A 13,211-nucleotide genomic window follows, 5' to 3' on the forward strand; every position below is an offset into this window, starting at 1 on the left:
GCAGTATGTAATGCTCTTAATCCAAGATTCTGTGAAGGGGTTGTTGCGTCCACCCCAGTGTGTGGCGATTTTGCGTTTGACTAATAGTAGCAACATCGCCGCTAGTTGTGTCTCGGAGTTGGGGGGGGGGGGGTGTAATCTCCTTGACATACCCCAGCAGGCCTAGCAGCGATGTGCAACCTATGTCTATCTTGATGATGTCTCGTATTATGATGAATACTTTGTCCTAGTATTTTGCTATCGGGGGCAGTGCCAAGCAAGGTGGGTAAACGTGGCGTCTGGTGTTGTACCTTTTCAGCAGTTACTATTTGATCTTAATCCCATTTGTTGAAGCTGCAGGGGGGTCTATACAGCTGATGTATAAACTTGAAATGTAGCAGTCTTAATCTATAATTGGCGAGAAGGAGTGTTATGTTTTGTTAGAGTAGTGAACTGACGTATTGATGTAGTGTATGTGAAAGTTTTGGATGTAAAGTACTGGTAATGGAAGTTGAATGAGAAAGGGGGTGGGGATGTGCAGTGGACAAGAGTGTGTGTTGTGTGAGAGCGGATGGACAGGGGTTATGAATGTTTGTATTTGGCAGCAGGAAGAGGTAATATATGTGGTGGTGTCTAATGATTGTGTTTTATTTGGTAAATAGAGGAGGAGGGTGTTGGTGGATGATATGAGAGATGGTTGCGTATAAGTTTGCTGGTGATGGAATGGGTTCAGTTAGGAGTAACTAGATGGTAGAGCTGAAAAGGGAGGGTGTGTTTGACTATTCAAGATTATGTTTAATTTGGTGATGTGTGGATATGATGGTGGTATAGGGCAGAGTAGTGGTTTGTATGAGAACAACGGAGCCATTGTGTGACATTAGGGGCAGAAGGTTTATAGATTTGGTTTGTGGTGTTTAATAGTTGTTGAGACCTTGAAATATGGATAGAGTTTGTTGTCAATGAGTAGTGCACGTTTGCTGAGACTGTGTTTGTATGTTTGAGGATGTGGATGGCTTAAGGTGGTGGCAAGTAAATGGAGGGGGGGCAGCATTGCTGGCCCTAGGCCCGACCCACCCCAAACCAGCATCTGCCCTTGTCCTTGACACTCGTGCTGAAACACCCTAAGGTTAAATAGTCCTAGTGATCGGGTGACCTTGGACCAATGGGAACTCTAGCCCTAAACCCTTGGAACCAATCAGAACCCTAGTTAGTTTTATCAACCAATCTGAAAACAAATGCGAAGTTCTAGGACCAATAAAAACCGTAACCATAGCAACCAATCGGAACGCGGCTGCAACAAACAGTAAGAAACCTATTGAAATAGTATATGACCTTACATTTAAGGGTCTGTGTGGGTGTAAGGGGAGGGGTCAGGCCTGCCTTTATGCCTGTGGGCCAATCACTGAAGCACAAAGCAGGGGAGGGGGGTTCAGGAATGTGCTCCTATAGTTAGACTCTCCTTGGAAACAGACAGGCTCAATGCACACTGCAGGTAAGGCCCAAATCTCAAGCCACTAATATACGGCTTTCGCGCAGTCTCTAAAGACACTCTGGTTAGGCCTACAGGTGTGTTTTGCATTTTTAGCTTGTTATGGAGAGGGGGGTTGTCTTCTAGTAGCTTTAGGAAACCCATGAGAGAAATGTAAACAGTCACAGATAGAAGAAAAGAGCAGTTTTAAAGTTACAAGCCACACAGCACTGAGTGTTTTCGACCCAACTTTCTTTGTCCTTGCTGTTTAGGGCTCAGATAAGCTGGGGTTACAGATTGAAGGTGGCTATCTTGGGGGCTCCGTCCACAAACGAAAGGGCCTGTGCCGTTGGGACGAGAGGGTCAGGCCTGCTCAGGCACCTGTGGGCCAGTGATTAACTTTAATGCTAGTTCTTTTCTTTGGGAAGCTTCATTTAGTCCTAAGCAACACTCCTCCCTCCTCCCCTTGTACCAGACAAGGAAATAGACTACTGTTTTCTCATGATCAGTAATTCCCTTTAAAAAACTGAACTGACTGACTGCAAAGAAATCATAGGATACTGGTGAGTGCTCTTTCTTAAAAGAACAGTTTCACTTTTTCAGGCTTAATAGGCGCACAAGGTTAGGCTACATTGCCCTTTCGTATTTTTTTCTTTTTAAAATGTATCTGAAAGTTTCTTGACGCTTTCTTTAGTGACATTCTCATGATTTATAAAAAACACTTTAAAAAAAAAAAGGGAATTCATGCAAATTCATTTAGAAAGACTGCAATCGGATGTCATAAGCTTTGTTTTCATTTAAAATTGTGCTTTTCAGAAAGAAAATTGTGTTTTTATATTTTATGAAAAGCGATCTGGGATCCTGTGCATAGGCGTAGAATTCAGTGATGAGGACTTTAATGAGTATACTACTTTAGAAGAACTAGGATTAAAAGTAACTAACTATTTCTTGGTCAGTTGACTGCATTATCCTTTCTTCTTTCAACACGTTAATTATGCCATTCCCATCTGCCAAATGGCACTTGAAGGGCTTGTAGGAACTATGAAGTTATATTAACATGCAAAGCATCCGATATGGTAGCTAAGCAAACCTCGTACTCTGTCAGAGAAGAGGTACTTACAGACCGACCAAGAGGAGACAGGTAGCAGGTGTGGTAGGAAACATATGTCTGACGTGTGCTGCATACATGAGAGAGGCAAACCTAGAAGGGGATACAGAGAGTCGGCTGAATGTTTCAGATAATCTGGTAGTAGAGTAGCACCAGGTGTTAAGAGTTTAATGTTTGACTTGGCTTAGTGGCACTGGCCCCCTATCTTTTAAGTTGAAAATGAACAGTGGCAAACCTCTGTCCAATGGTCTAATAGTTATCAAAACCCTTCCTTCTTGGGATAAATCTGGTACACTTTTTCTTTCTGAGCATGTTTTTTATTTTAATAGGAAGTGGAATTCCTTTCCTCCTCTATTGCCCAACTAAAGGTGGTCCAGACGAAGTATGTGGAAGCCAAGGATTGTCTTAACGTTCTCACACCAAGCAACGAAGGCAAGTGTTTGGTTAACCTAATAAACTGTGGTTTTGAGCCTATGTAAGTTATAGAATATGGATGTAGTATATAGAAAAATTTCTGCTTTTGATCTGTATCTATATACACTAGTGGGGGATTGACGATTTGCAAGAAGTTTCATCTGTGCTAGTAGTACAAAGATAAACTCTACTCACATGAGTTGTTTTGGGGTGTGGTAAGATTAATTTGTCCACCGCAGAAGTAATCTATGTCAATGATGTTGCAAACTATTTATATTAAAGGGAATAGTTGTATATAAAATGCCATTCAGTAAAAGCATGTAAACCAAATGAGGTTATTTATTCGTAACTGCAGTGTGTGTGTGTGTGTGTGTGTGTGTGTTTTCTACTGAAAATTCCAAAGGTTACAGGGATGTCCTAGCTCAGAAATGGCATTAAAAACGTAAATATAAACTGAAAACCCAAAGGTTACAGGGATGTTATAGTTGGGTTCAAATTTTTCACACACAAGTAGAAATTCAGCAGTTATCTCAAGTAACTATAGCTCGTGCCCTAAGGTACTTTAACTCTCACCCCCCATGCTCAGTTTACTCATCAATAACTTCACTGCACATGTTGCATTGCTATTTTCAATGATGGCCATAGAAGATGTCATGAGTAATGTAATATGTGGGGTCATTAACAGTGCATGGCGAGGGTGCGAGTTATTGTCACCTTAGGGCACGAGTTATAGTTTCTTGAAATAACTATAAGTTCCGAATATCTGTTTTGTTTGTATAAAATCTGAACCTCACTTCAACGTCCCTGTAACCTTTAGTTGTTTGTGTTAATTTCTGGTTTTTTAATGCTTTTTCCTAATGATAACATCCCTGTAACCTGTGTGCTTTTGTCGGTGGGTGGGTGTTTGGGTGTGTAGGTGGCTTTGTGGATCTGTGAGGGCTGGGCAAGTTTCTTTATGGGTGTGAGTGGCTGTATGAGTGTGTAAGTGGGTGTGAAAGTGGTTTTCCTGGTGTCTGAGTTGGGTGTACAGGTGTCTGGGTGTGTGAGTGGTGTTCTGGCTCTCTGAATGGGTGTGAGTGGTTGGGTGTGCGAGTGGTCGTGTGTGGTTCTCTGGGTGTGAGAGGCTACATGGATATGTGGTTGGAGCTATATAAAATGGATGTTTAACTCTTGCAGAGCATATGTGATGAAGGGCAGGACTGGCCGAAACGCATCATTCAGACATAACTGCAATCAAAATATATATATATATATATATATATATATATATATATATATATATATATATATATATATATATATATATATATAGAACTCTGGGTAGTTCCCAAGTTTAGGTGGCAGGCAGCTCCTGTATAGAGCACCCTCAACACCAGCGACACTCTAAATTTGCTCACCTCAAATGACTGCATTTCTATCAAAGTTTTTAAGCATAGGATTAGCCCAGTGATATCCATGCCGAGATAGAAATGGACAACGTCTTTTGCCATTTGTACAGCAAAGTCTTTAACCATAGGATTAGCACAGTGCTATCCACGCCGAGCTGTAAAATGACAAAATCCATTTACCACTCCAGGCACAATATTACAGCTTTGGATTGGTAAAATACCATCCAAGCCAACCTGAAATGAATAAAAGCAACCCCTGACATGTGTTTCACTGTCATTACAGCTCTTCAGAGTGGTTTAGCTTTGTCCAGACACAAGGGAGCACCCAGTATAAGTGGGTAGCACTGTGCTCTGGGTATCTCCGTGAAAAAAAAATTGAGTTTTTCCACAAGAGAACTTATTGGGCGCCAATTGATCTCTGGGGATCCTTTCATCTTCCCAATCTTCGCTTTCCACTGCTGAACAGGATATGTTTGCGGAGGCAGCTGCCCCCAAACCATCGTCTTGTTTGCCATAATTGCTGTCAATTGCATGTTGCCTTTTCTGTGTGTCAAATCTCTTGCAAATGTGAAAATGTGTCCTGTCTCGTAATCGGTCTTGTGGTGTTGGAATTTGTGGATTTTTCAGGCTTTCCTTTAAGCTTACGAGCATTTCTTCCCGATACTTCGAAATCAGATCTTGATGTTGCGACAATGTACCCAGCTTATCATTAGGTGACTGAATTTCCTTTTGTAGTGACTCCCTATCGAATTCAGCATTTTTGACCAATATCTGCACCAGGCGTGTAGACGCCTCCATATTGCTATTCCCCACTCTTTCAACATTACATGATTCAGATTCTCGTAGCTGGGTACAAGTAGAACATGTAGTCTGTGGGGGGCAGGTTCAACTTCCAGGTACTTTTGGAGGGAACACCGTTTAGCTTGTTTGGTTTTCATGCATTTCTCTAGAGTCCTCAATTAAATTTTTACCAACTCAGCCCCTGGCATTTCCACTGTCACACGGGGCTGATTGCTTTTATCAACGTTGGGCAAATTCCCGAACAACTCGTCTGCTACCTCTTCCCTCACAACCAGCTTGGCGGCCGACGTATTGACTGCGTACAATTGGTGTCTACTGAACCTACGTATTGCTTGGTATCCAGTGGACCACAAGACCTCCACCCTGTACTCTCACACTCACCACAGTGAGAAATCGTCCTCGGTCCTCCGACACACATCGTGAAACTATCCTGGCTGTGTATACTTCCGGGAACAGGGGTTGGCGGTTCTCGCTCAACAAAGCAAGTTCCAAATGAAAGCAGCAGCTGTCAATCTGCTGTATACCACTCCGCCACAGTAGGGAGGAGGTGTGTATCGCGGAGCCAGACGCTGCTCTGTAATGTCCAAAACCCCTGAAACCACCTCCAAGAGACTGGCACTGACACTGTTATGTATTTCTCTCTTTTATTGCAGTTATGTCAGCATGACTCGTTTTGGCCAGTCCTGCCCGTAATCATATTCTCGCTGCAAGAGTTAAAGATCCATTTATGGTTATCACGTGGTGCATAAACCTAAAAAACATACTAGGCACCTTAATAAAGCCAAATTTTAAACGTTGCAGTTACAATAAATATAGAGAATAATATTAGTACAATATTGTACAATTCATAAAGTGCAAAGTGGTTCAAATGTCCGAGATAATTGGCTAAGTAATATCTGCCCAAAGACTAAATCCAGGAACTCCATGTATAATGATGGAGATGTTGTCCTGGATAAATCCAGAATATCAAACTTGCACTGGAACATCCTCCACCAGATGATCAAAATATATCACTGCATAAATACATAAACATATAAATATATAACCATGTTAAATACATAAATGCATATTATGGGTGTATGTCTGGAGTGTTCAGGTTTGAATTCTGGCAATGCCAGTCTATGATAATGCATACGATTGAACTCCCAAAGGAAATAAATATATTATATATATATTTTTAATATTGGGGTCTGGATCCTCTGTGGATTCACATGGCTGTGTTGAGGGCCGTGGTGGACCTGCGGATCCTCGTGCATGTCAAACATTTTGGGACATTTACTTAACATAAGGCGTCACTCACAGAAACCCTCCATCAGTCCCATGGAGTCATGATACCTCTATCCTGACCCCTATTATCCTATGTACACTCTTCCTCCCCCCCCCCCCCACCTCTTGAGGTAATAGAGCCCCGATTGTCAAAATGGCGGCCACACCTTTCCTCTCAGGTTGCAGACAGCCAGTAATGGCATTGCTGTTGGCGTGTGGATCCGCAGGTCCTCCACCATGGAGCTACGTCTCTAGATGTACATAAATCTTTTTTCTTTAATAAATCAAACTACTGAACAGATTTACACCAAATTATAAAAGGCACTTTCTGGACCAAGATCTAGCTGTCTGCCAAATTTGGTGTAATTCCAATCACCTGTTCAGGCTGCAGTAGTGTCTAAAATCCTTATGGGAAATTGCATCGGAAAAAGCACTTTTGGTACTCCCAAAACTGCCCTTTTTCTCGGCCCCCACTTTACAAATGGCCCTAATCTCTCCGACCTCACCAAAGTTATTGGTAAAACAAAAATTGCTTTTCTCATGGAAACTAGGTTGTAAGGGGGGGGGGGGTGTCTGTGCGTGTGTGTGTGTGCCCGCGAGTGTGTGTGCCCCCGAGAGTAGGGTCTGCTTCCTATGGCTACCCCCACTTTTTGCTGTGATTCTCTGGTTTTTCGACTTTAGTGTGGCTGTGGCCCTGCTAATCGTGCCCACAGACCAGCTGTTCTCTCTAAATTGATACCATGTACTTTAGGTACATACCAGATTGGTTACTGGGTCACCCTTGTGAGCCCCTGTATAGTGTACCATAGGTACCCAGGGCAGACGTGCACCCTAGGCCTACCAGGGGCTGCAGCCTGTATTATGCCACCCCTGTTTTGCCTTCGAAACTGACACCACAGGTCTGTTCACACAGCCTGGGTAATGTGGTGTAATCACCCCTTACTTAGATATAGTATACCTATATCTATATATACATATAGACATATACACCTATAAGTCACTCCTATGGCAGGCCTTAACAATCCTGGAGGCAGAGTGCTTGGTTTTGTGAGAGGGTGCCGTAGCATGAGCTGAGCCCCTCTGCAGCTTTCGGAACCATCTCCTTATAGATGTTCTAGGATATAGCCATACCATATACTCTTAAGTGCTTTATAATCCTAGCATAGCACCCTTCTAGAGGGAGAAGACATGTAGTTACTGGTTTACCCGGTTAAAGGTAAGCAGAGCCTCAGCATCACAAAATGGATGCTGCTGCCACAGACACGAGAGTCTGACCTCCTGTTGCTGGACGAAACTCCGGCAGGGGAGGCCTGGACAGGTTTCCTGTCCAGGGAGGTGCCAGCGCCACCCCAGACAGGCTTTAGTGTATTGGGCAGGGAGGGCTGCATTCAGTGAATGCTTTCCAGACACTGCCTGGGGCCCACAAGGTGCTCCATGCATTTCCCAGTTCAAACCGGTTGCCCCAGCTCTGGTGTGAAACTGGACAAAGGGAAAGGGGTGTAACCACCCACTTCCCAGGTCCACCCATAGGAGGGACCTTAAGGGTAGTCCAGCCCCTAAACTTATTAGAAGTATAGGAGCCCAGTCACTAGGACTTTAGATTACCCTGGACGAAACTTTGAAACATAAATCCTGGACCTTCGACATTCCATTTCGACTGGAAGACGGAAGACATCTCCCTTGTGGTCAAGGAGTGACCACCCTGTTCAAACACTCACCAACAGCAACTTTGCCGATCTGCATTTTCGAGGCTCCCGCCGGATCCCGAAGAATCTGCGACACAGGACCCGGACTTCCATACATCTGACGCCGACCTTCGCTCACAGCAAATCTGAGACCCGTGGCGGACACGAGAGACGTGAGACCGGAACTCCTGGACATCCTGCATTTTGTAAGCTGCACTCACTTTACGAGGTAACTCGAAGTTGCACATTGGGGTGCTTGAAGCCCCAGACCCGAGCACCATTTGCACCGAAGATCAGAGGCCCCCACTCCACGAGTGACCCGTGGGCCCTGCTTTTGCATTTCAGATCGGCGCGTCTTCCGGTTCCTATTCCGTTGGCTAGTGAGCCCCTGGAAGACTCCATTTTGAATCTAACTTGCTTTCCTGGTTGCTCAAGGCTTGCTCCAACTTCCCTACAAAGGAGAAGTTCCTCAGACCTTGCTGGTCTTTTCCGAAGCCAATCTCGACATCCTGAGTGGGTTGCGTTTGCCAAGGATTGTTGGGTCCAGTCCATATGCTGACACCGCAGTCAACTAGATCCTTCATGGGACAGCTCGAATCCAGCTCCTGGTCGTCGTCGACTCCTCCTGGTCCTCGTGGCTGAAGAGACAGACTTCACATCTTCACCTGAAATCACCTGACATATGGTGGCATCTTTCTATCGCCGCCCTGGTCACTGGCAAGTGACCCAGACTCTGTCCCTTCTGCTTCTGCTTTCAGGTTCTACAGATCTTCGATCCATCCTTGGATCCACCCAGACACTTCTCCTCTGGTCGCCTGCAGCACTTCTTTGTAGCTCTCCATTGAAAACGACAACGAAACCCGACACCTATGCACCCGGCTTCCCTGGGTAAGGTAACCAGAGTACTCCGGTGCTCCCGTGGGTCTTGACTCTCGAAGTGTCCTAGTTTAAAAGGGTTCCGCCGTAGTCCATCCGGAAGTGTCCTTAAATTGTATATTTGTAACTTCTACGTTTCCCATAGAAAGTCAATGGTAACCCGCGGCTGTGTTTAGACACTGCATGCGTCTCCCGTGGGCCTCCTACTTCCTAACGCTTGGTTGTTTAGAGTAGCCCCAGCGATTCCACAGGCACCAGGCCTGCTTTCTAATTCTCTTGTGGTTCTTATACCACTATTTTAATATATGGTTTGTGAGGCCCCTGGGGCATAACGTATACTGTGCAACTTATCGTATAGTAATTGAGTAACTTGTATTGTACTTTGCACTCTTTATGAGGTCAGAGATAAGAGGGGTTGTGTTTAGAATAAATACATATATATTTAATATATACCTTGTGTGGTGTCCTTTCATCTGGTACTCGAGGGATTATAATAGGTAAAACAACTTGCCTAATACGCTCTCTGAAGTCTTAGCCAAATGACTGCTGGTCCATGCTACCACTAGGATAGTGTATTACACACACGTAATGGCCATTGTTTAGTTGTTTAAGCCTGTGTCGATTGTAAAAGAATTTTTGATTTATCTATTAAGTTTGCGTATGTTCCAATGTAGCCAACACTTGCCATTCTACTCAGCCAAGTTTTGTCATGCATAATAAAAAATTTAGACAGGGAGATGGAAAAAAAGCATTGATTTCCCATAGGAAATTTTTCTGAAAGATAAAGAAAAAGATATACTGAATGGATGTGCACCAGACTTGGCAAACAGTAGAATTGCACCTGTGAAGTATGGATATTAAATAAAAATCCTTTAAGTATGTGATTTCATCTCCTGGGTTATCCAATCAGACTCCAAACCAGCTTTGGACCTCAATGAAAATCTAAATGCCCTTGGTTTCAAAAAATATAGCCTATGAGCATTCAGACTTTGCGGCGCACCCCCGGACTTAAGTGCTCACATTTACGTTCAAAACTAAAAATCCTCGGGTACATCCTTATTTATGATCTGATCACTCTCTAATTAGTCTCCCTTACAGACATGCTTCAAAACACCTTGGCACAGCTACTCGGAGTAGACAATACAAGAAAAGCAAGAAAGGAGTTATTGCCTTATATTACTCTGACAAAAGAGAACCAGACATGTCCTCTGTTCCATAGAATCTGCATATTAAACCTTTGGTTAGATGCTTTCCATCCCCTCCAAGGTATGTAAACGCAAAACTAGTATGAAAATATCTGACAAATGGTTTACTGAAAGACCAGGCAGCCTAAAATGGGAGTGATGTGGGTTGGAATACTTATGGTGTAAGTCACTGTCTGAACAGGATAAGATGTGTTGAAAGAGACACAGGAAATTCTATAATAATGCCATAAAATGTGCCACACAAACCTAGATCTGTAACCTGATCAGTGAATCAAAGAAGTGTTCAAAATCTATGAGAAATTAACCAATCCAGAAATCTTGCAGTTCCTTTCATCCTTAATATTGAGCCTTGACCTGTAGTTGGGCAAAGGCAATTCTCTTCACTGTTGGCTGACCTCTCGTGATTAATGGTTTCCTCTCTAGCATATCTTTTTCAAAACATTTTAAACATGCAATCATCATACCACTCTTTAAACAGTAAATCCAGAAAATATCGGCCCACTGCCAACATGCTTTACATCAACAAAAACCTGGATGAAGATAACTTTAAAACTACACAAGCAGATTGAATGCATACATATCCTCCATGACCTACAATCAAGTTATATTCCCTTGTCAAGAACAGAAACCACATGTTGACTTTAGGGAAAATCTCCTTTGTACATTGGTCAAAGAAAAGCAAGGAGCTATAATTCTACTTGATCTTTCAGCAGCTTATGATACCTAGTCGATCCTTCTGGAAAGACTTGTCAATTCTGGCACAATTCTAAAATTGATATGTTCCTTCGACCATGACAAAAGCCAGCGAGTTAACATTGGAACTCTAGCATTATCAGTACAAAGAGAGATGCAAGGTTCATGGGGGGGGGGGGGGGATTGGGGAACCTCCATCTGACCACTAATGTTCAACACTTGTATACTTCCACCACCACACATACTATAACGGCGATACATTTCCATTTGTAAACTGAGTGTACCCAACAAATCCGGGGCAAATATTATGGAACACCTAAATAACATTTTTTTATTGGATGAACGAAAATGACCCTTGTCCTAACATCTGAAATGGAGATCCTGTTACTCTGAGTCCCTGACAATGGCAAGTTGCTGTTTGAATGGCCTGGGTTTCCCATCGTCCACATCTCAAAGTTAAAACCATATTTAAACAATCTTTGATGGAGATCTCTAGTTTTTAGCTCCACAAATGAACATTGAAGTCACAGGCCTTAACCTTCAGGTATTCTCGCTCAGAACAATCCTGTCACTAAAAGAAATCAACCATTGAGAGGAACGGATTAGAGCCATTTTAGCAGTTGTCTGAACTACTGTAATCTTACCTGTGCAGATTGTAAAAAAAAAAAAAAAGTACATTAACAGTTGCAAAGGCTGCAAAATTATGCAGCTATACTGTGCATCGCCCTCAAGAAATGCAACCATGCAATACTGACATTAAGTCCTCCACTGTCTCTGTGGAATCCAGGATCCGATCCATACATCGTGTGCAAGGCCGACTGAAAGAAAAGTCCAAGTTAACATCAATAACATGCCCCAGGTTAAATTCGACCCAAGAACCTTTGGTCAATTAATCTGTACCACTGCCAATTAACAAACATTTAAACTAACTGGTGACAAGATCTTCATTGCCTGTTGGTCAGAAAACAACTGCAGGCTGAACACTTTAAACGGGCTTCATCCAGTCTGTGCCAATACATGAACAGTATCGAATGGGTATGTTACTCAACATTCTGTAGGACTTACCCTTTTCTAATATTGCCACTCTGGTCCCCTTCTTGTCTTTTCAGAATTCCGTGAAAGCAGCCAGTCTACTTGTGCTTTCTAGATCTCCTAAGTAAATAGTTTATATTTTTTTGAGATCTTCACTGTACTCTAAAGTCACAGATGGTACTTTCCCGATTGTACTTGGTTGTTGATAATAGTATAGTTCAACTTTGCAGACTCCAGATATCTTGGGGTACAAATGAATATGATGCACAAGTCCCTCTTATTATAAATGAGGACCAACAACTGGTATTTTAGCAATCCAAAACCATGTTGTGAATAGCTGCAATATCTCCTTTTTCAGTTAAGATCATTTGGTGCTTGGGACGAGATTACATCGCAAATCATTTGACTGAGAGCACAATTTTCAATATAGAAGTCACTTACCAATTTTCATTTTGAAGTTTATTTTTGTTCTCTTTGTATCCTATACTTATTATAGGTTGATAAGCACACAAAGTGTAGAACATATTTCAAATGACCGTCTCATCAGAGTAGAAAAGTGAATCATAAAAGGTTTGCGATTTAAGTTGCACCTATGAATTTGTGGCCTCCAAAGATCTATCTTATTATAGAATAGCTTCTATATCGAAGTAGGAAACTAATCAGTCTGGCTTTTGTTTGTGCCATAGAAATGTATGCATTTATTAAGAGTTTAAGGATCAGCGTTTCATCTTCAATTAGTGTGAAAGTCATGAACAGAGACGTTTTAATAAGTTTTGAGCCTTTCCTCAACTATAGGACATATGAAGCGTTTCTGTTCTTGTTAATAATGATATGAGGTGAAAAATCCCAATCCCAATGTCTGCCACCTTTTTCTAGAAATTATTCAGTCATGAAGTTTGGGATCACAGCTTCTGCCCAGTGCAAAGTTCGCTGCTTTCTGGTATTAAGGAGGACACATTTCAGAATCGGTCATGCCCCTCCGTTCAACCAAACCATCCTCTCAAGCATCAACGTTGGGCAACTTTGGTGTGCAGTTCAAGGCTCCATATTTTATTTTTGAAATATTGTGCAACGATAAGCAAGCCCATCTTGTGAACTGTGCAACTTACATATTTCAGTTTTGTGGTAAACATTTTACAGATTTACTAGTTGAAACCAATCGTTGCCACAAAATCTAATACTCCTACCATCACAATATGTGTAGCTTACAAGCAAAATAATGTGCTTGTGGATGAGCAGGACTTTTATTCTGTGCTCTTTTGAACTTTTGTAAATCTGTACGATTGGCTGACCAGC

General features: G+C 42.5%; 1 protein-coding gene across 1 annotated transcript in view; it reads left to right on the forward strand.

The window, feature by feature from the left end:
• Positions 1-13,211, forward strand: part of PFDN5 (prefoldin subunit 5) — a 108,388-nt gene that overhangs the window by 68,178 nt on the left and 26,999 nt on the right. The window contains exon 2 of the mRNA XM_078658699.1: positions 2,885-2,987. Coding sequence (XP_078514825.1) covers positions 2,885-2,987 — 103 coding nt within the window. The remainder of the gene's footprint in view (positions 1-2,884; positions 2,988-13,211) is intronic.

This window comes from Lissotriton helveticus, chromosome 1_1, assembly GCF_964261635.1.
Source record: "Lissotriton helveticus chromosome 1_1, aLisHel1.1, whole genome shotgun sequence".
Taxonomy (NCBI): domain Eukaryota; kingdom Metazoa; phylum Chordata; class Amphibia; order Caudata; family Salamandridae; genus Lissotriton; species Lissotriton helveticus.